This window comes from Aulonocara stuartgranti (genome assembly GCF_965226115.1).
Source record: "Aulonocara stuartgranti genome assembly, chromosome: 12".
NCBI lineage: Eukaryota > Metazoa > Chordata > Actinopteri > Cichliformes > Cichlidae > Aulonocara > Aulonocara stuartgranti.
Window position 1 is genome coordinate 12,901,360 of NC_138948.1, and position 20,209 is coordinate 12,921,568.

Sequence of the window (20,209 nt, forward strand, 5' to 3'; positions counted from 1 at the left end):
GACGAGGGAATTAAGATCAAACGCGGAATAAATACTCAGCATGTACACATCAGTCACATTATGCTGGGGCCGTTGCTGTTGTCAGACATTTATATGTCTCACCTGCTCGTGTCTGGCAAATCTTCCCCTCGCTCCCTAATGAATTTATACATGGAAGGATGTGACAGCTATTGATCCTTGAGAATAGAGTCGTAATTATACTAATACTGTAATAATTAAATTAATATGTTTTGTCTCACATGCACATTTGAGATTAAATTGAGTCTCATATTCATACACACCATTTCTATTCAGCAGGCATCTTGTCATTTCTGCCACATGCTCATTGAACATAAAGCCATAAATTTCTTATTTCTTGCTCAATATCAAAACTGGGTGTGAAAAATAAAGCTGCAAGTATTAGTCAACCAACTGAACGTTAACTGGCATCGCTTTTGATTAAGCAATTAATTGCGCGTATCAAAGAATTTGTAGAGTTCAGCCTCTGGAATATCAGGACTTGGTTCTTTTTTTTCTTCACTGATAATATCACAATTGTAAATGCAATATCTTTGGTTGGTTGGACAAAAAGCTGACATTTGAAGATCCCACCTTGGGCAATTATAAATGACATTTTCCACTGTGTTCTGGCATTTTACAGAGCAAACGACAAAACAATCAGCAGATGAATCAATAAGGAAAATAACTGCGAGATGTAGCTGTAAGCTCAGTGCTCGTGTCAAATATACGTGTGTGTGTCATGATTGACAAATTAAGTAAATAGTTTTTTGAATGCACAGCAGAAACGAGCAACGGTCTTACAAATAATCACAGACCGCATCACCCCAGCGATCTAAATAGTTGTGAGAACTAAATACCAAAATAATATAAATGTCACACATGTGGGAACAGGACCTCAAGTTAATCTCTATGCTTGCTACTGGCTGTTGTGTGATTGAATGGGCTATTTGCTGTTTTAATTAAGAATTAAGAATTTTTCCTTCATGTGAGGTTGTCGGGACAGTTCCTTTCATTCCCTGTTTTTTTATCTAAAAATGAGCAAACTGACCGACGATCAAGCAGTAAAAGCAGAAATGTGTTAGAAAGCAATGCCTATGTAATGTACTATTAGAATGCTCATTTATTTTGACCGATCTTATGCAAGATAATAAAATATGCAGGTGTTTATTAAATGTATTCAGATTTATTCCTTTACATGTAAAGAAACTTAAAGACCAACGACCGCAGAGTTGTAATGTTTATTCCTGCTAATTTGAATGTTTCTGCAGTATAAATAAACGTATTTCAGTCCTTCCCCACCTCACACCTGTGCTGTGATGCATCCACAACCAATAAGTCACACATGGTTTATTATTATGGCCTCTCCCTGCATCATAAAACACTTAACTGCCCCGCCTTGACTCACCGCTGCTAATCTATCACACTGCTTCAGCTGACTGGTGAAGTGTCTGTCATTAAATCAGCCAAGCAGGTGGGGGAATTGGTGAGGTTGGTATAAGGAGACGCTGCAAGTTTTACAAGTTCACATCACATCACGCAGACCGTCTTTTTTTTCACTTTTGTTGGAGAAAAGTTTGGATGAAGGGATAAAGTAAAAGTCTACACAAATGTGGCCATGCAGCAAATAGCAGTTTTCCTTTGTCCTTGTAACAAAGCAATATGGCAAAATGTTAACACGAACAGATGAAATATTGAAAAGTCTAGTGCAATGCTGATTAATTTGACTAATAAGTGCTTTGGAAACATAAAACAGTAAAAAAAAAAAAGAGGGAAAAACAATGAGAAGGAAATGAAGGATAATAAAAAAATCAGGTCAAAAGTACCAAGATAATGAGGATGAGGCAGAAGTAATAATAAAATAGCAATTATTTTATGGGAAAAACACTTTTTTAAGTCTTTGAAAAGCTGCCTGAGGCAGTTATTAAACTGAAGTGTGAGGCTTTATTTTTACGGTTATGTTAATTCTAAAACTCTGTTTGTGTGTTTCAGCTGGAGTATGTTGGCTGGCAGTTGAACCTGCAGATGGCTCAGTCCAGCCATGCCAGACTGAAGTCTCCCAGTGCTGTCCTCCAGCTGGGGCTCCAGGGTGAAGACTCTGAGGTATGGACACATACAGACAGTCTGCTTTTCTTATAGCTTTACTTATCTATTGTAAACATCCTATTTGCTCCAAGACTTATTGTGCACTTTGATCACAGAGCTGTTCTTTGTAAATGTCAATTAAGAGGCACCATCAGTCTTTCTCTGTTCTTTTGCTAATCCCTCTGGTCTCTGTCTTGACCCAGAGGTAGACTTGCATCTAGCTCCAGGGTAACTGTAGTGTATGGATCAGAGATCAGGGAGCTTGTTATCAGAAACCTCGTGGGTCCTTTTGTTCTCTTGAGAGACTTATTGTGTGGTTGAAATTGGTCAGTGTGTTGGGGCATTGTTTTGTTACCAGCACTGAATTGTTTGAATGCCCAGCATCTAAGCTCTGGTGGAATATGATTTAGTCTCGGCGCCTGCCTTATTCAGGTCACTAGTGAGTTTCTTCATTAAGATTCTTAATAGGCAAGTTTTACCCACAAATAGTAGGACAAATAATTAAGCAGAAATCTAATTAACCTTAAATATTTTCTCTTCTAAAGGAAAACTCCAAGAAGCATGAGCTACATATTGTTTTGACCTTTTGTTTTCTATCAAAGCATTTTCCTGTTTCTATTTATTTTTATTCAGAGTTTGTTTGGATCCCAATTAGCTAAAACCATGTACTTACTCTGATAACTGAGACCTCATGAGCCTCCCTCACTCATTTATTCTTTTTCCACTGGGAGAGGTAGAGCTCTGTAGCTGTAGTGGAAGCAATCAGAACTCAAAAGACAGTGTCTTTTTAACATTAAATGATTTTCAACCTTTGAAGTTTGAGATTTAATTGAAACATTTTCTTGAGTCTTAATGATTTAATTCTCCTAACAAGCTCAGCCTCAAACATGAACACATACTTAGTGAAATGTTGTTGATTTTATTTTATTTATTTATTTTTGAGAAATACTTGAAATGTATTCTGCCGACTATGAGTGGTGCACACGACTTTTGTTTGTTGGCACAGATACTAAAAATAGATTTTTGGTCTTTGGGCACTTGAACGGTTTCTTGTAAAGCAGTTTTTGTCTCAGAATGGTGAGACTGATTATCCCCACAGCCTGGATAGTGGTGTTCCAGCTGACTAGTCAAGTGTCTTTCTCGCACACTGCTTTGTATTCAGACCCTAGAGAATGTCGGCTCAGTCTGAACGTAGAATTAGGCATGACATATTCAAATTGCTGTCATCTTAAATGCGGCCCTATAGGCGTTAGCCAGAAAAAAATATGTGTTTTGCTTTATCTTTGTGAATGCAACAGCGGTACGTTATTTTATTTTTTTGTGGTTTTCTTCTGTGTTCTCCCTAGGCTTTGCAGAAGAGGTATTAATTTATTTAAATCCACTTGCACAATTTCCCTTGTGGGAGGAGATAGCTGGGGGGCTAAAACAAGGCTGGTTAAAAGTGTTAACTTCACTGAACATCATTGAGGTGCACGTTCACCGTTGACCTACAGGGGGCACTGTTGCCTCACAGTTTGGTAAGCAGCCCTCAGGGGCAGTGAAGTGTCTGAGATGGATAAGATTCCTCGTTTAAGTTTGTATTAAGGTACTTTGAGCGTGCACTTTTCTTTTAAATTTCCATTGGTGCTTTCTGATTAGAGTTTCTTGACAGTAAGTTTGTTTGCTTCCAAACTCTGAGAATCCCTCAGTAAAACTTTTGAGATGTCAAAACACTGCAATGACAGAGAAGTAAATTAGTTGTGAATAGAAATGAAATTCTGCTGCAAGTGTCATACTAATTACAGCACAGATTTATAGCACCGTCACTGCTGGCTGTCTAATGGCGAGGGGAAGGGAAAACAGCAAATGGAAGAAAGCAGAGAATTAAGAGGTGACAAGGACAGAAATATTGAAATATAAAGGTGAGAGAGGGAGTGAAAACAAGTAAAACAATTAAAGAGGATAGAAATACTGAAGAAAATTGGGATCAAGAACAGAAAGCAAAAGATGTGTAAGGGGATGGCAACAGTGGCACTTTGTGTTTTATTGATTGCTTGGAACCTAAGTGGAGAGTAAGACTCTCTCATCCGACTGGCCTCCTACTTCATTAGCACTCTTCCTGAGGAGGAGGACTGCCAGGGGGCTTCACATCTCATTCTCCAAACTATATGTGACGTACAGTGTATCTGCAGTAGAGTGGATAAGATGTTAGATGGCATACTTGAAATTAAAAGTGAGTGGAGTGGATTTTTATATTTGTTTCTGTGTTTTATTGAAGTATATAATATCAGGGGAAGATCTTCATAACACCCTCTGTCTCTAAAGTGTGTGGACCAACACGGAATTTATGGATTATAGTTTCTGTTTCAATAATTGTGTGACCTCACCCATGTGAGATGATATTTTCCTCATAACTGAATTTGTATCGGGTTTGGTGAAAAGTTGCTGTTTCAGATATGAAAACCGAGGAAGCACTGCAGTACATCGGCACAAGGCATAAATGTCTTCTCATGCACTCCTTAATATTTCAGGAGTGAGAGCTCTAGTTTACCCTCATAAGGACCGGTGAGATTGGCCTCGTTCAGTGAAGGTATGACGCAAGACCTGTTGCATTGTTATCCCAGTGGGGAGGGGGCTGAGACAGAAAAATGACTTGATTGATCTGCTGTCAAAAGGAAAGAAAAGTTTGGGGGAAAACTTGATGCGAGCAGATGATGGAAGGGAGAAGATCAGGATGCAGCAGAAGGTGATAGCAAGGACAAACAATAGAGAAAAGACTACAAAGAAAACTCGAGAACGGCAACTGAAAGATGAGAGTGAGAATTTGCTGAAATTTTTTATGCAGTTTGCATTAGGCTATGTGAAGTCCTCTTAATAGTCGTGTGTATGGCATGCGACTTTCCAACAGGAAGTGTTTCTGAGCTTCTGAGAAACAGGAATGTCTGCTTTTATCTGTATTTCGAGAAGGTTTTTGTTGGCATGCTAGCTAGACTGCAGATAACCCGATTAAACATTTCCAGCTGCATAGACCTTGAGATATAAATGCATAGTTTTTTCCATTTTATGTCAGAGGTGTGTTGTTTGTGAGACTTTTGCCTTTAGAGAAATAATGATGTGTAAAACAGATACTGGCTTTCTACCCAGCATCTGCTGTATGCATACTGGACTGCTTGAGTTTGTAGAACCAAATGGACATCTCCCTTTCATTCTCCAAGTTACTGACTTTATCCTTCAGTGCAAAACTTTTTGAAAATCTTCAAATATGCCGGTAGGTTATGAATGAAAGAAATTGACAAAAAAAACAAGATTCTTAGTTTCATAAATTTATGTATTTGCATCTCTAGTACAACAAACCAACATGCCAACAAACCAGATGGCACAATTTTGTACAGCAGCAGAGACAAAAACGTAAGTGTTGAAAACTTGAGGAAGTGAGATCTTTTTTTAGCCATATGTTTTCATGATCACACCATGACTGGGCCACAAAGTATTTAACAAGATATCATTATTTTTCTGTGATTATTGAATTTGTAAAAAGACACAGCTCACAGAAAGCAAACATGCAAGAGGAGAATATTTCAATAATAGATAAAAGAAAGGCAAAGATAAAAAGGGCGCTGAAAGTAAAACATTAAAGTGAATTATTCTTGAACTAAACTGCAGGAACTCTGCATTATTCACATCTTTATTTATCTTATTTATCTCTGAGGTGCGGAAACACTGGCTGCCTCTCAAAAGCAAAGGATTTGAACGCAAACCAGACAGTGTGAAAAACTAAGTAAAGTTAATGCTTTCACAGGAGTTATGAGGGTAAGTAGCAGCCATGTACTGTTTATTAAATCAAGTAGTTGTCAAGCATGGTGTTGGAGGTGTGACGATTTTGGTTTGTTCTGCAGCCACAGCAACCTCATAGTCACTGAGTCGACCATGAACTCCTCTGTCTAATGTGAGGCCATCTGTCCGACAGCTGAAGCTAGGCAATATTTTGTTTTGGTACAGGACAATCATGCCAAGCATACCGGCAACAGAATGGCTGAAAAACGAAATAGTCAAGGTGTTGCAGTTGTCCGGTCAAAGTCAAGACCTCATCCTGACTTAAGTGCTGTGCCAGGACCTTAAGAGAGCTGTGGGGAAACAAATGACCTCAATAAACTGAAGCTGTAAAAAAGAGCGCGCCAAAATTCCTTCACAATGATTGAACGACTAATAAAGTTACACAGCAAACAATTCAGGTTATTTCTGCTGAAGCTGGTTTTGTTTAATCTCGGGGTTTGTTTAATCACACTAAATAAATAATGGCTTTATGTGATGTTATGTGCCATATGTTGTTGATCTGACCTGGCACTGAATTAATTTTTAGACCAATACGAGTAGATTTTTTTAAAACTTATGCCCTGTATAAAACATTTAAATTGACAGATAGTGTACCTTCATTGTGCCATGACTGTGATCATATTTAGGAACTGTGTTTGACATCGTATAGAAGAAAGATTGTCTGAATCTCAGTGTTTAGACCAGAGTGAAGCCTGAGTTTTTAGAGCACAAGAATTATTTGTACATATTCCAACTTCATTATTTGAAATTTTGGGCATGTTTTGTATTGGCAGCCATCATTTCTAAAGTATATGTATGAGACAAAAAAAGAAATAAAGACACAGTATCAAACGATCCTTTTAAGCATATGATGTAAGGTAAGCATTTGCAGGGCCATTAGTCATACTCAAAATATTTGGCCACAGAATAAGCAGCTTAGTGTAAACACGTCAATCAGTTGCACTATTAATTTGTGCGGCACAACGCTTTGGGAATAGGACAGAGAGAAAACCCACTTCTGATGGAGGCTTTTTGAGGAGGCTTTAAGCACTGCTAAGGATGTAATATCCACTCACTCATTTAAAGGAGCACACTGGATCTTTTTCTGTTTTGAAAGGCTCGGATAAATAATTCGATGAAAAGACAGATATTCCATGGAGGAAAGTACAAGTGGCTATACTCAAGTGGGCACAGCCTGCATTTGTTTAAAATTTTTGTTAGCTTGTAAAACAATATTACAAATCAGCCTTTTGACCCCTTTTAGCGGTGCTACTTGCGACCACCTTAAGATAGACTGATTCATTTTAAAAAACCTTTGGATGCTTAACTTTGTTTTCTAAACATAGATTCATAAAACGGAAATTCTGATGTCTTAAAATTAAAATCTTTTACCGCTCTTGGTGTCTGTCTCTATCTTTTGGCGTTAGGATGAGCCACTGCCCTGCTGTCGATTTTAATATTTATTGTGCACATGCTAGGCTGCAAAAGCACGGGGTAAGAGCTAGTGAGCTAATGTACCCTCTACATGCTGGCTCTGACTTCAAAGGATATCTTTGCTTGATAGCTTCAGACAGACTTGATGAGAATTGATAAAGCAAAGCTCTTCTGAGTTTTTAAGCCTCAAAGGGGAAAAAATGTACTAAATGCAGCTTTGAGACAAATCCCAGACTTTTCCCAACAGATTTTTCTTATGTTCTTCCTATGGCCTATTCAATCAAAAACTTGTAAGCGGGAATAGCTTTTCCCCTAGAGCTGGAGTTTCCACTGGACGCCGCCCAAGTACTTGTTTCATTCAGTCTTGTTGTTTTTCATTTCACTATGGGGCTCAAGTGACTGGTTGATACAACACCCTGCTGGCCTTAGAGCCTCCTCACTCTAAAAAACTTTTAACGATAAAAATAAAATGTTTCTTTAAACTCAAACAGTTTTAACAAACCTAGCGATGTCCTCCCCATTATAAATAAGAGGGAATATATACACATGAAGGAGAGAAGAGGAGAAGCTCAAACTAGAGGAGGATCTTCTCTAAGTGTCTGTCACCTGAGATAATAGGAATTTGTTTTGGGGGGTTTTGTAATTTGTAATTATAAATTGAAAATGGCAAATATTTGCTATATCTGGCTTCTCAAATGTAAATGTTTGCTGTTTTTTATCGTTTAACTTTAACAGATGTTTAGTTTGATAAAAGGAGCAATTTGATAATTTTACTGTGGGCTTCAGAAAACAAGGATTTATCACAGTTTCTGACAGTTTGTAGACTAATCAATTAATTGATTGAAAAATGTAGCTAGAGTAAGTTTAGAGAAAATACTTTCTTAATTAAAAGAAGTTCAGAGGTTAGAGATTAGGGTCAGCACCTCTGATCTCATAGAGATACAGTATTTCACTCTTGGTAATTTCAGTCCACTAACAGATTACATTTTTATTAACAAGTGTCTCCTCTGGTCCTGTTTTCAATGTCTGGGCTCGCTTTAGACCTCACAATCTCAGCTTTTTGCTATATAAATCATGTTTAAATGCATCTGTCATTTTAACTGTACTCACCTGCTTCTTAAATGTCACAGAGTACAAACAGATCACTATAGTATAACACAAAACTGTAACCAAAGTAAAACAGTCAACAGTCCACTTGTTGTAGCGTCTGGAAAGGGAACAATTGAGCTTGTTTTGCGTCACTGTTCCTGAAGGATGGTGGATGATGCTGTGGTAGTTTAAACAGCTCTCAATAAAATTTGGACTCGGGAGAGCGGCTTCTTTCTCGTAGGCAGAGTGTTTCTAAGCATCAAATAAGCTTGCTGTTAATTGTGCTCATTCCTAGGCAAGTGCTTCTTTTCAGAAAGAGCATATTTCTGATTCCTGATTCACATTTCTGGGTCTTATTCTGTCTGATTCTTCCAAATTTGCATAGTTTTACTCCAGTCCACGCTTTCAGCACTTTTCCTTTTTATCGATCCCCAAATAAATTTCACGACCTACTTTTTTTTCTCTCCTATCTTTTATTTGTGATTTTTTTATGAGTGAATCTCATAAATTTGTATTATTATTTTTTTTTTGTGTGTCAAGTTGTCCCTAGCTAGCTCCAAACTATAAGACAACTAAATGTAGTTTGTGGAAACCTGCTTGTTTTTCTTATCAAGGCATCCAACATGAAAGAGTTTTTTTGTTGTGTGATTCTAATTTATTTTCTCTGTTTTGGCATATAGCACCGGTGCTGTAATGACGGAGGAATGAAAGCTCTGTGCTCGAAAGCACACAACAATACACACTCGGCACACGTTTTGAGCCCTCTCGGTGAAGGCTGTGACTTTATTTATTAACACTGTGTGATGAGGCACGCAATTAAACATCCCTTTTTGACTTCTGCGAGGAGGTGCTGTGATCAGAGCCTCCCTGAACATCCCTGCTTGCCTCACGTGTCTCTGTCAAACCGGCATCACGAAGATGCTGGGCAAACTTTGAACGCAATTCAAAGTCCTCCTGACAAGTTACGTAAGGCCTCATTCTTGCCTCCCACATGCTGTCGTCATGTAGACCCAAAAAACAACTCATCCGGTGTAGATCCAACCTTTTCATTTTTCCATTTGAGGGATTACATGGCCCAATCAATATATTTGAGAGCTTTGATGTAAATGGTACCACGTTCAAATCCTTCACACCAAGCCACCCACCAGCCGGGAAGGACAAAAGCAGCTTTGTCTCAGTCTCTACTTGCCTTGCTCTACATGTCCCAAGATGCTTTGTTGCTTTGTGTGCACATCTTTTTAAGGGTCTCCCTTTCTCTCTCCATCTCTCTCTGTCTCGTTCTCCATCTCTCCCTCGCCCTTCCACTTTCCCACTGGTGATTTGTTTTTCTCCTCTGGGATTTGGGATCCCATTCATTCAGAGTGCATTGTTCAGCTCTTATCCATTCTAGTGGATGGGCCCCGAGATGCAGAATGGGTGACTGTGGGTCCTCTCGTCTCTGCCTTCGCTCTCTCGCTCTCTCTCTCTCTTTCTCCCCCCAACTTCTCGCCACCCCACTCCTTGCTGCTTGCCATACGATGATGTCATGGCTCCTATTTGCTCCGGGGGTACCCATTGATTCGATCTCCCCATTACACACTCTCTATATCTCTCCTGTCCACCCCGCTCTCTCCCCAACCTCCACTCCTGTTTTCCTCAGCCAATCCCCTTCCCAAATTCTTTCGCCTCTTAAAAGGCGCCTGGGGGATTTGGGTATGTTTGGATGTTGTTTAGCACACCCACGGTACATGCTTGACACCCAGATAGGCGAACCGTCAACCCTGCAAATCCAACTGCAACTTCCACTTAAATCTCATTGATTTAACGTCGCCCTTTTATTCTCACATCTCCCACTCCTGTGATCAGCTTTTATTTCTCTTTGGTTATTCAGCCTGTTTTGTTTTACACCCAGTTTGTGAAGTAATCATTAATCCCCTGTTAATCTGTTGGCCATTTTGTAGAAGCTGGTGGAAATGCTTAAGAGTGCCATTTTCAGATGTGCGTGTGTGTTTTTTCTGTTCATCGTTTCATTTTTTTTGGCATTTATTTTTGAGAAGATGCTCTGCTACTTGGCTGAACTATTTGAGTTTAAACAAGACGCACTGATTGCAGAAGCATAGAGCCAAATCACATCCATTCATTCCAGTGAAAGTTATCTGATAGGCATACAGAATGAAAAGGCTGTTTTTGCTTTATTCAAATGCCAGATATTGATAGTAATGTAGACATATCGTCGCATCAGGAACAGGTTTGGATGTTTATTCTTCTGGTTTCTATTGTATTTGTCGCTGTGTTCTTTTGTTTTCCGAGCTGTCTTTGTCGGCTTGCATCACACTGTGACGAGATGTAATCACAATGAAAGGATCTGAGCTATAGGCTTTTTGCCTGCCTTGAAATAATGATTATAATGAGTGGGTTGCAGCCTGACACTGATATATGATAGGGCAAAGACTGCTCCCTCTGCCTATATCAACAAATTGTCACCAGTTTCTTATTGAATGCCCACCCTCTTTGATGATACACTGGTATTTGACTGTTGGAAGATAAAGCAGTACTTTTGAAATTACTTTATATGTTCAGAGTGGAATTTATTTGCTTCACCTGCACCATGGGTATAGATGTATACACAGTACACATGTATAGACGTATATGGATTCAATTAGGCTCTTGACTGCAACTGTAAAGCACCAGTGGAACACCAAATGTTGCTCCTGCTGTGCAGACAGCTGTATTGACTGATCAGAAGCATATGCGATCCGTTGCATTTGTGAGATGGACAAATAAACACGATTTTCTATAAAACCTGTTTTCTGATTTAACAAAAATGAATCAAGCATCTCAAATGGTGTCTAAAAACAGGAAGCCGTACAAGAAATGGCCATTTTAAATACACACAAGTATTGTACTGTAATACACGACATCTCTGTCTGTGTGTTGCAAGTACATCTTAGGTGGCTGAAGGTACATATCAGAGATCATGATGTCATCATGTTTCCTAGCAACCACTTAGTAATAGGCTAAAATGACCTCTTTTGTGCCTATATGTACCTACAGCTCTCTAAAAAGCTTTGAATCATTTTCATTTCATAGTCATCTGCACCAAGAGGCCAAACGCTACTGTAGCATGGATGTGTAGTGATTAAAGAACAAAGAAATATAACCCCAATCAAGAAAACAAACAAAAAAACGCTGGGACGCTGTGTAAAAAGGTAAATAATCACAGAAAGTGCTTATTTTCAAACCTCATAAATTCATATTTTATTTACAATAGAACATTAAAAACATATTAAATGTCTAAACTAAGGAAATGAACATTTTAACAAACAAGGTTATTTCACTTTTGACGGCAGTAGCATGTCTCAAAACATTGGGAAAGGGCCACATTTACCATTGTGTCACTTCCACTTTTCTTTTAACAGCCTGTAAACGTCTGAAGTCAGTTTCTGGACTTTTGGGAGAGGAAAGATGTCCAAGTCTTTTTTGTTGTATTTTTTATTTCATGATGCATGAAATTTTAGTTGGTGACAGGTCTGGACTGCAGGTCCACCTCTTCTACTGCAAAGCCATGGTGATGTAGTAGCGGCAGTATTTGGTTTATCATTGTCTTGCTGAAATATGTAAGGCTTTCCAAGAAAGAGATGTTGTCTGGATGGGAGCATATGTTTCTCTAAAACCTGTATATACCTTTCAGCACTGATGGCACCTTTCCAAATGTGCAAGCTGCTAGGTCCATAGGCATTAATGCACCCCCATACGATCAGAGATGCAGCCTTTTGAACTGAGCACTGATAACAAGCCAGATGGTCTCTCTGTAATTTTTAGCACGGAGGACGAGATGTTTTCCAAAAATAATTTCAAATTTTGATTAATCTGACCACAGAACAGTTTTCCACTTTTCCTCAGTTCATTTAAAATGAGCTCTGGCCCAAAGAAGGCAGCAGCATGTTCTTATATAACTTTGCTTGATAGCACTTTAACCAGCATTTTTTGGATCGCACAGCAAACTGTATACACAGTTAGTGATTTCTGGAATCTTTTTAAGAAATCATCAAGTCCGTGCAGTGTTTTCCGTCATGCCTGATTTTTAATACAGTGCAAGCCAGAAGTGACGGGGATCCACTATTTTTGTTTAACTTTGTCTTTTGCGCGCAGAGATTTCTCCAGATTCTCTGAATACTTTGATGATATTATACTGTAGACGATAAGTTATTCAAAGAATTTTCAATTTTATGTTTAGGGGCTTTATTCTGAAATTGTTGCACAGTTTGTAGACAGACCATCAGTTTTAAAAATGACAGATTATTGTTATTGTTTTGTTCTATTGTAAATAAGACAAAAGTTTATGAGATTTGCAAATCATTGCATTCTGGGTTTTTTTTATTGTTCGTTTTTTTACATTTTGCAAAACATCTCCGTGTTTTCAAAATTGGGGTTTTAAGTGAAAACTACACTTGACCTGACATTGAATACCTGTTTTTCTCCTTCCTTTTGATTCTTACATTTTTAGGTTTCCAACCAGCCGTGTTCAATAAATAGATTTTGTATTTTGGCATTAACTATAGAACAGGAAAGAAGTGGGAACACTTCATTGTCTCTTCTCATAGCTACAGTATTTGTTGATGACACCATATTTATATCTGGCTTTGTGTTGTTCGGTCGAGATGGAATGTTTTGCTGTATTGGAAGGATCACGGCTATTGTCTCTTGCAAGCTGTACTGTAAACTGCCCCTCAACCCACCCCACCCCATATCTCTTTTTCTGTCTCTCTCTCACACGCACATTTCAGTACTCCCCCTTCTCTTTCCTTGTGTATGAGAGCGACAGTGTCTACATACCATAGGGGCACAGGGTGGCTGCCTTGGTAATCGTCTAGGGCTGCCACATAGCAGAGAGAAGCAGGCCTGCAGTGGTGAATAGCAGCCGTTACTCGTCCTCTGCGAGCTCTCTCTCTCTCTCCTTAACGGACCCAGCTCATTTACCCATGACCTCCACTCTAACCTTGTGCCAACTTAATACATTAAAATGCCTACTGTTTCAAAATGGAGGCCCTGGCTGAAGGGGTTGAGTGCCTCTCATGCTCAAATCTGGCACACCAAGCCTTAGTTAAGGCCCGTGCTATAAGATGTTGGCTAGCTGCACTTCTTCCTCAACTCACCCCACACACATTTAGATGATTAAGGTTTGACACAGATTTTTTTTTTTAACTGTGCTGTCTCGATATCATGTTGTAGTAAGCAGATTCAGAGGTGAGCATCGGGTCTGATGGAGGAAACTTTAAATTTGCTTGTACAACTTGGGGCTTGTCAAACATGGGGGTTTTATGCAAAAGGAGCCCAAAATTTAGAGCTCTTAAATTAGTTCACATCATGCAGTCAATATATAGTCTTTGCAGCTTTCCCGTGGTAGCTGCACATCAGTGGGAACGTTATTTCCCAGACCTGTTGGAAAGGAGACAGAGTGTATGAGCTTGGCAGCAGAGACTGGTACATGACATGGCATCTTCCCTGTTTCTGCATATCAGGCGAGGGTACCTAGCTGCCACCACCATAATGATCCTGTTATGGCTCACAAGCGGCTCGTGTTCCTTGGCTTGTTTGTCTTGGCGCTTGAGCTGATCGTGTCTCCATTTTCCCTGGCTCGCAGCGTCAAGCCTCCTGATTTAGATGCTCTTAAACATGAGTGTTGTGGGTTTAAAAAAAGAATTTGAGGAAATAACGGACTGTGTTAGATCAGCATGTGGGTGAAAACGCAAGGAACTGCAGCTGTTCGATACAAGCTGATGATGTGAGCTTCTAACAAAGTGTTAATGAGAAGTATATACAAGTAATTAGTGTGTTTCCTGCAGGTGCTCTGCATGTTAGAAAGGACAGCTGTGGAAAAATATCCTGACCTGATTCTCCCAAAATTGTCTTCCTTGGCAGTTTTACTGGTATTAACAATAAGCTCAATGAGTGCAGCTCAGTGAACAAACACTCATTAAGCTTCTACTTTGTCAGGAAGGCACCAGAAGAGCATTGTTTATGTCTGCAGTGCTGCCAGACACATTTAAATGGTTTAATAAAGTCATTCAGTAATTGTTCATGAGAAATTCAAAAGTGGCTTCAAGTTACACACGACTTGCTTCAGCTCCACATGATGCACAATGCAGTGCCAGCATTTAGTTGCCTTGAGTTTGTGGAAAATAACTTTAGGGTAGATGCCTCTTATAACTCTTTTTTTTTTTTCCAATATTCATTGCATTAGTAAACATTAATTTAAAGTTAACATTACATCATAAATAAAGTTGGTTTATTGAAGATTTTTGGATAAATACATAAATGTGATCAATACTAATGTTTATGAGAAATAAACGGCTTGTTCTTCGACTGCTGTTTCAGCTGTCGAATGCATTTGAGGTAAAGTAATTCACTAGAAGTACTTGAAATTTTATTTTGAAATGCTTCTGCTGAGAGTTTGAACTCAAAATATGTGCTGAAGATGAGCGCCTTCAGCACTGAGCAAGATTTGTGACTTCTTAACTCAAACCCAATCCAGTGAGTAACTTAGACAAGTGTGATGTTGAAAATTGGACAAACTTTGACTGATTTCAATCGAACTTCTAAAAAGTCTGATTTATTTATTTAGTTTTTAATTAAGGAAGATTTTACTGCTTAAAAATTAAGCTGCTTAAAAACAACATATCAGACTACCCTTGTGCCCTCAACTTAAAAAAAATAATTTAGGCAGTATTCCAAAAAATCTTCTTCACCTGTTTAAGGCATTTTAATTGTATCTCATTGGTGTGGGCATAGCCTAAATGAGCTGAAAGCATTGCGAGGGTTGATCTGAAAATCAGATGCTGAATAGCACTGGATAAATGGTCCACACAGGCAGCATTTCCTCTGCCCACGGATAAGCTGCCAGCTCCAGTCATTCCAGTTCAGGACTCAGTAATTTTTAGGTGCCTAATATGATTTGCGTCCTTTCAGTGTCACCCTCCAACTAAGCAACGTGGGCGGTGTCAACAAACAATGTGAAAGCACCAGGCTACTTCCAGACAGGTGCCATTCTAATAGGATATACTGTACTTGTTGCTTTTTTGCTGTTAAATCTGTTTCCACTTGCACATTAGTTACATTTCTCCAACTACTCTTGCCTTTGTTTACAGTTTGGCCTTTGTCAGTGTTTATAAGTCCTGATGGCCCAGTCGTTTTAAAAAGAGTGTTATATAACTGCCCCAAACCCTGGTTTTGGTGCCAATATCAAGCATCATCAGGAGTACTGACAAACTTGCAAAACTTTAAAGTTGTGCTTTATATACACTCACTGGCTACGAAGGTGTTAGGTACACCTGTTCAACTGGTCTTTAATGGATGTATCTAATCAGCCAGTCACATAGAAAGGTGATTTAAATTACTTGACATTGTTGGTGGCGAACCAACTGGTCTGACTGTTTAAAAAGCTATTGATCTACAGAGATTTTCCTGTACAACCACTTCAGTGGTTTACAGACGCATTTCTGAAACAGAGAAAATATCCAGTGAATAGTAGTTCTATGGGCGAAAATACCTTGTTGATGTCAGAGGTCAGAGGAGAATGTCCAGACTTCTTCAAGCTAGTGGGAAGGAAATGGTAACCAAAATAGCCTCTTGTTACAACCAAAGTATGCAGGAGTAACTCTGAATGCACAATACATCAAGTCTTGTGTTCACTCAGTGAATACCTGTATACTTGGCCCTTTTTCAGACCCTTTCAATTTTGTAATATTTAATATGCACCTTAATTAATTTAATATATTTCACATTAATTTAAACACACCACTCTATATTGTATTAATTTTCTCACAGTAAAACTTACAGAACAGTATATTTGGGTATATAAAATATGAAGTATTCAGACCCTTTACTTAGTACTTGGTTGTACTGCCTTTGGCAGCACTGACAGACTCAGGTCTTTGTGGAAATTTTGCTACAAGCTTGGCACAGCTTTCTTTTGGGTTTTTTCCTTTTCTTCTTGGCAAAATCAGCCAGACTCTTGGCTGGGATGGGGAGTGTTGATGTACAGACCTTTCTGGGAGTTTATTAATAATACTTTTTTTTTTTAATTCGAAACCTTGTTTTGCTTTATTTATTTTTAATAAATCATTATCAGTTATCATGATAATTTAACTAATAAAAACAGATTTTTTTTAAAGAAATAAATGAATCATTTCATGCAAATGTGACAGTTTTCTACAACCAGAAGTAATCACAGCAAATTTTATAAAAAATCTTACACTTGTGGAACATTATTGCACCGTAGTGAACATATCACAGTCCTGTACTAGTCTTATGCTGTTGCACATGTTTACATATTTATATGAATTATAATCCCAACATCCTTTACTTTCCTTCATCCTCTGATTGTGTTGAACAGAATGAATGAGATGGGGAATGTACCATGTGCAATTGGCGAGGAAGCTATTTTTGGCTGTACTGAAGGATGAGCCAGTTACATCTGAATAGACGAGGAATGATTCTTCCATCAGTGGTGAAAAAGCCACTTTTTTCCCACTCCATCATTGCCGATGTCTCGTCTACACCAATCTAAATGTATCTTACCAACTTTGCAATCACCTATCCTTCTTTTTCCACCTCTTTTTGTCTTCTTCTAACAGGTTATTTTTCCTTGTACCGTCTTAATGAACATATTCCCTTCTGCCTGGCTCCTTCATCTGTGCGATAATTGCAGCAAGCATCTCATTGTTATCAGAAGCCCATGACAATTTGTGTTTGAGAGAATCACATTTGTCACCTGCTATTAACAATATGGAGCTATTTAATTAAGAGGACACAGACTCACAGGAACAGATGTGAGGTTGGTGCTATATGCTGCCATCATTGCATCTTAGTGTTCAGAGAGTGTGTGACTAGAGTGTTCATTATTTGCACCAATAAATTTTGTTTTCTAGGAAAGGCAAATGTCGGAACTTGAAATAGGTTTATAGATTTAAACACAGAATATTAATTTGTTGATTGTCTTTGTTTAAGATTAACTTCGGTCTGTCTGAACTTCTGCAAATAATAAATTTAAGGGTTCATGTTTTTTGTTGAAGACATGTCCAAACTCACAAACATGCACAGCTACAAACAGCAGGCAGAAGATAAATTCTTAAACTCTCTGTTCATTTTCCACGCAACTGCGAGTACCAACAAGCAGAACACCATGAACACATTTTGAGACTAGAAGTGTTTGCATATACCTCTGTCAGTGTGGTCAGAGGGAACATCTATATTAACTCTGTAAAATCCACATGTATTCACTGGCTAATTATATAAAACAGATGAAAGATTACTTAAACATTTCAGTTGATTTAAAAAGAATTGCAGATTATTAATTTTTCTCACACAAATAAGCTTTTCATCTTCTCAGCTCTACAGTTATTCACTTTTGTGCTATGTTCAATATTTGCACTCTGGCTGTTCTCTTATTTGAAATGATCTGTGCCCGCCCCACCCCGTGTTTTAAAGAAAAAGGTGCACAATGTTTCCTTCGGCAGGGTTGAGTGGTTTGCTTGACTAATGCGACAAACCTCTACCTGTGTAGCATGAAGACAAACCTCAGCACACAACAGGTATAAATGTTGCATCTTCCCTCGGAGAATGATTGGAGTTTGAGTTTCTAAATATTGCATGATTGTCCTCATTGTGAGCACGGGGTGATTACAGGTGTCTATCACAACAAAGGAAATATTGCAGTGCGTTGAAAGAGCCTTTGTTTCAGTGTAGACAGCACACTGAGTCATATTTGAACTTGTTTACACGTCTGCCTGTCTGTTTCCTGATAATGTGGGTCAGAGAAAATCCATCAAGGCAGCGAGAAAAAGAGACAGAAAGAAAATAGTATTCCTTATTCCACATGTGGCTGTCAGCCTGCTTGTCAGTCTGTGTACTCTTTTCTGTTATCACAGTCTGTAATACCTCTTATTAGCTCCAGGTCCTAGCTATCCAGCTATATTTTGTTTGCAGCTTTTGCAACCGTGTCAGTTCCCCTGTAGCATATCTGATGGGAGTCGAGCACTCAGTTCTTTGTTTAGAGGCTGCACTATGAATTATAGATACAGGAAGCTCCGCCGATATGTCACCTTCTTAGACTTGGTGGAACACACACTTGAGAGCGCTAGACTCGATGCAGACACACAAACACACAGAGAAGCACACCATTTGAGGTGAATGTGTTCAAACCGAGCCTAAATTGTGTGTATGTAAGTAACAGATGCATAGCAGAAAACTCATAGTGTAGAGACACACAGCAGGTGGTCTCTTGGAGAACTATTCCTTTTTTATTCTGAACGCTTTCCATAGTCACCCACAGCGCTCAAATAAATACCCCCTAGAAATCTATGCAGGTCTTGGTTGTCTTCAGTGATGCTGTCAGAGCCAAACTCATACAAAAAGCACCTCTTATTGACCTTTCTCTCAGAACAGGCTCAGGAATACTTGCAGTGTAATAATCATTAGCCTGTGGAAATAAGCTCGTGGTTTATAGTTCTTTTTCTGAGCTTAACAGATAGAGAAACTTCACACACGTTCTTAACAGGACTTTTTCACACATATTTTCAAACTGGGATGTGGTCCATTTTACGTCGTGTCTGCTGAAATCTTAATTCATGTCTGTTCATTCGTTTTCTTCACTGCCACACTACTACATTATGTTGTGTTGTCTTCTGTTGTTGTTGGACAAAAAATTCATGCTGGTAATAACAGCATTGTACGGACTAAGTGAACATCAATCAGGCTTTGTGCTGTATAAGATCTTTTATGAAGGATAGTGTATTTCAGAGTACTTCACAGACGATTGAACAAACTGGTAATTACACACAGTGTTAAAAAAATGAGCAGTTAAGAAAAAGCTTCAAAGAAACCCTTTGTTAAATTAATGAAAAAAGACAAAAAATTGATTAAAATATACAAATTAATTACACTAAAGGTTAGTGAATAAAATAAGAGCAATAAAATTGAAAATACTTGACAGCAAAAGGCGTGACATGTTACAAGTTGTAAAGAAACCCTCAGATACACTAAGATGAACTCATTTATAACAGTTTTACCCAGTCTGTTTGTTAAAAGTGACCATAACTTTGACTGGTGATGGTTACTTTTGCTGTTCTAACAATGACTGCTTTTGTTTCCTTCCCTCTTTTACTGTGATGCGGTGTTGGCTTTGTTTTCTCAGATTTCAGTATTTTACTTGTCTACATTTGCATATTGTTATTGAAATTAGACCCAACTACAAATAAAGTGGTTTCCTTCTTCAACTAGGGTCTTTATTTTATTCCATGGATGTTACATTGCTGGGCAGACAAAATGTGATCTGTATTTCGGGACTGAATGAGCACACTCCCCTAAAGCCTAATGTTGTAGACCTAATTTTAACTCCTTGATGTCGCCAGGTATCAGATCTGGAGCTTCTCCAAAGAAAATAATTTGCAACAGAAGATAAGTATGTCTGGAAATGCACCCACTGGCAATTTCAAAAGAAAAAGATGCATGTTTTGGTTGAGAGCTGCCAAAACCAGGAGGTATGCACATTCAGACAAAGCAGCTGCGAGTTCGTAATAGGAAGCTCAATCCTGAAAGCAGCCCTAGGCCTGCACAGCTCAAGTCTCACTCTTTCTTAATTACACCTCTTAATTTGGCTTCTGGTCCTTGTGCCTGGTCACAAATATTTATTGGAGCATGTTTGAGTAGTGAAATAACAGATACATTCTTACATTTAATGATGTTCTTTTTAATGTCTGTACAAATTGAGAAATGGTAAGTGTGTCTTACTGTGGCAGCAGTTATGTTCTAAGGCCATTAGCCAGCCATGATC

The 20,209-nt window shown here is 38.6% G+C and overlaps 1 protein-coding gene across 1 annotated transcript in view; it reads left to right on the forward strand.

Annotated features, from left to right (window-relative positions):
* The window catches only part of commd10 (COMM domain containing 10), a 65,678-nt gene that overhangs the window by 5,219 nt on the left and 40,250 nt on the right, over positions 1–20,209 (forward strand). The window contains exon 5 of the mRNA XM_082553579.1: positions 1,990–2,100. Within this exon, the coding sequence (XP_082409705.1) occupies positions 1,990–2,100 (111 nt within the window). The remainder of the gene's footprint in view (positions 1–1,989; positions 2,101–20,209) is intronic.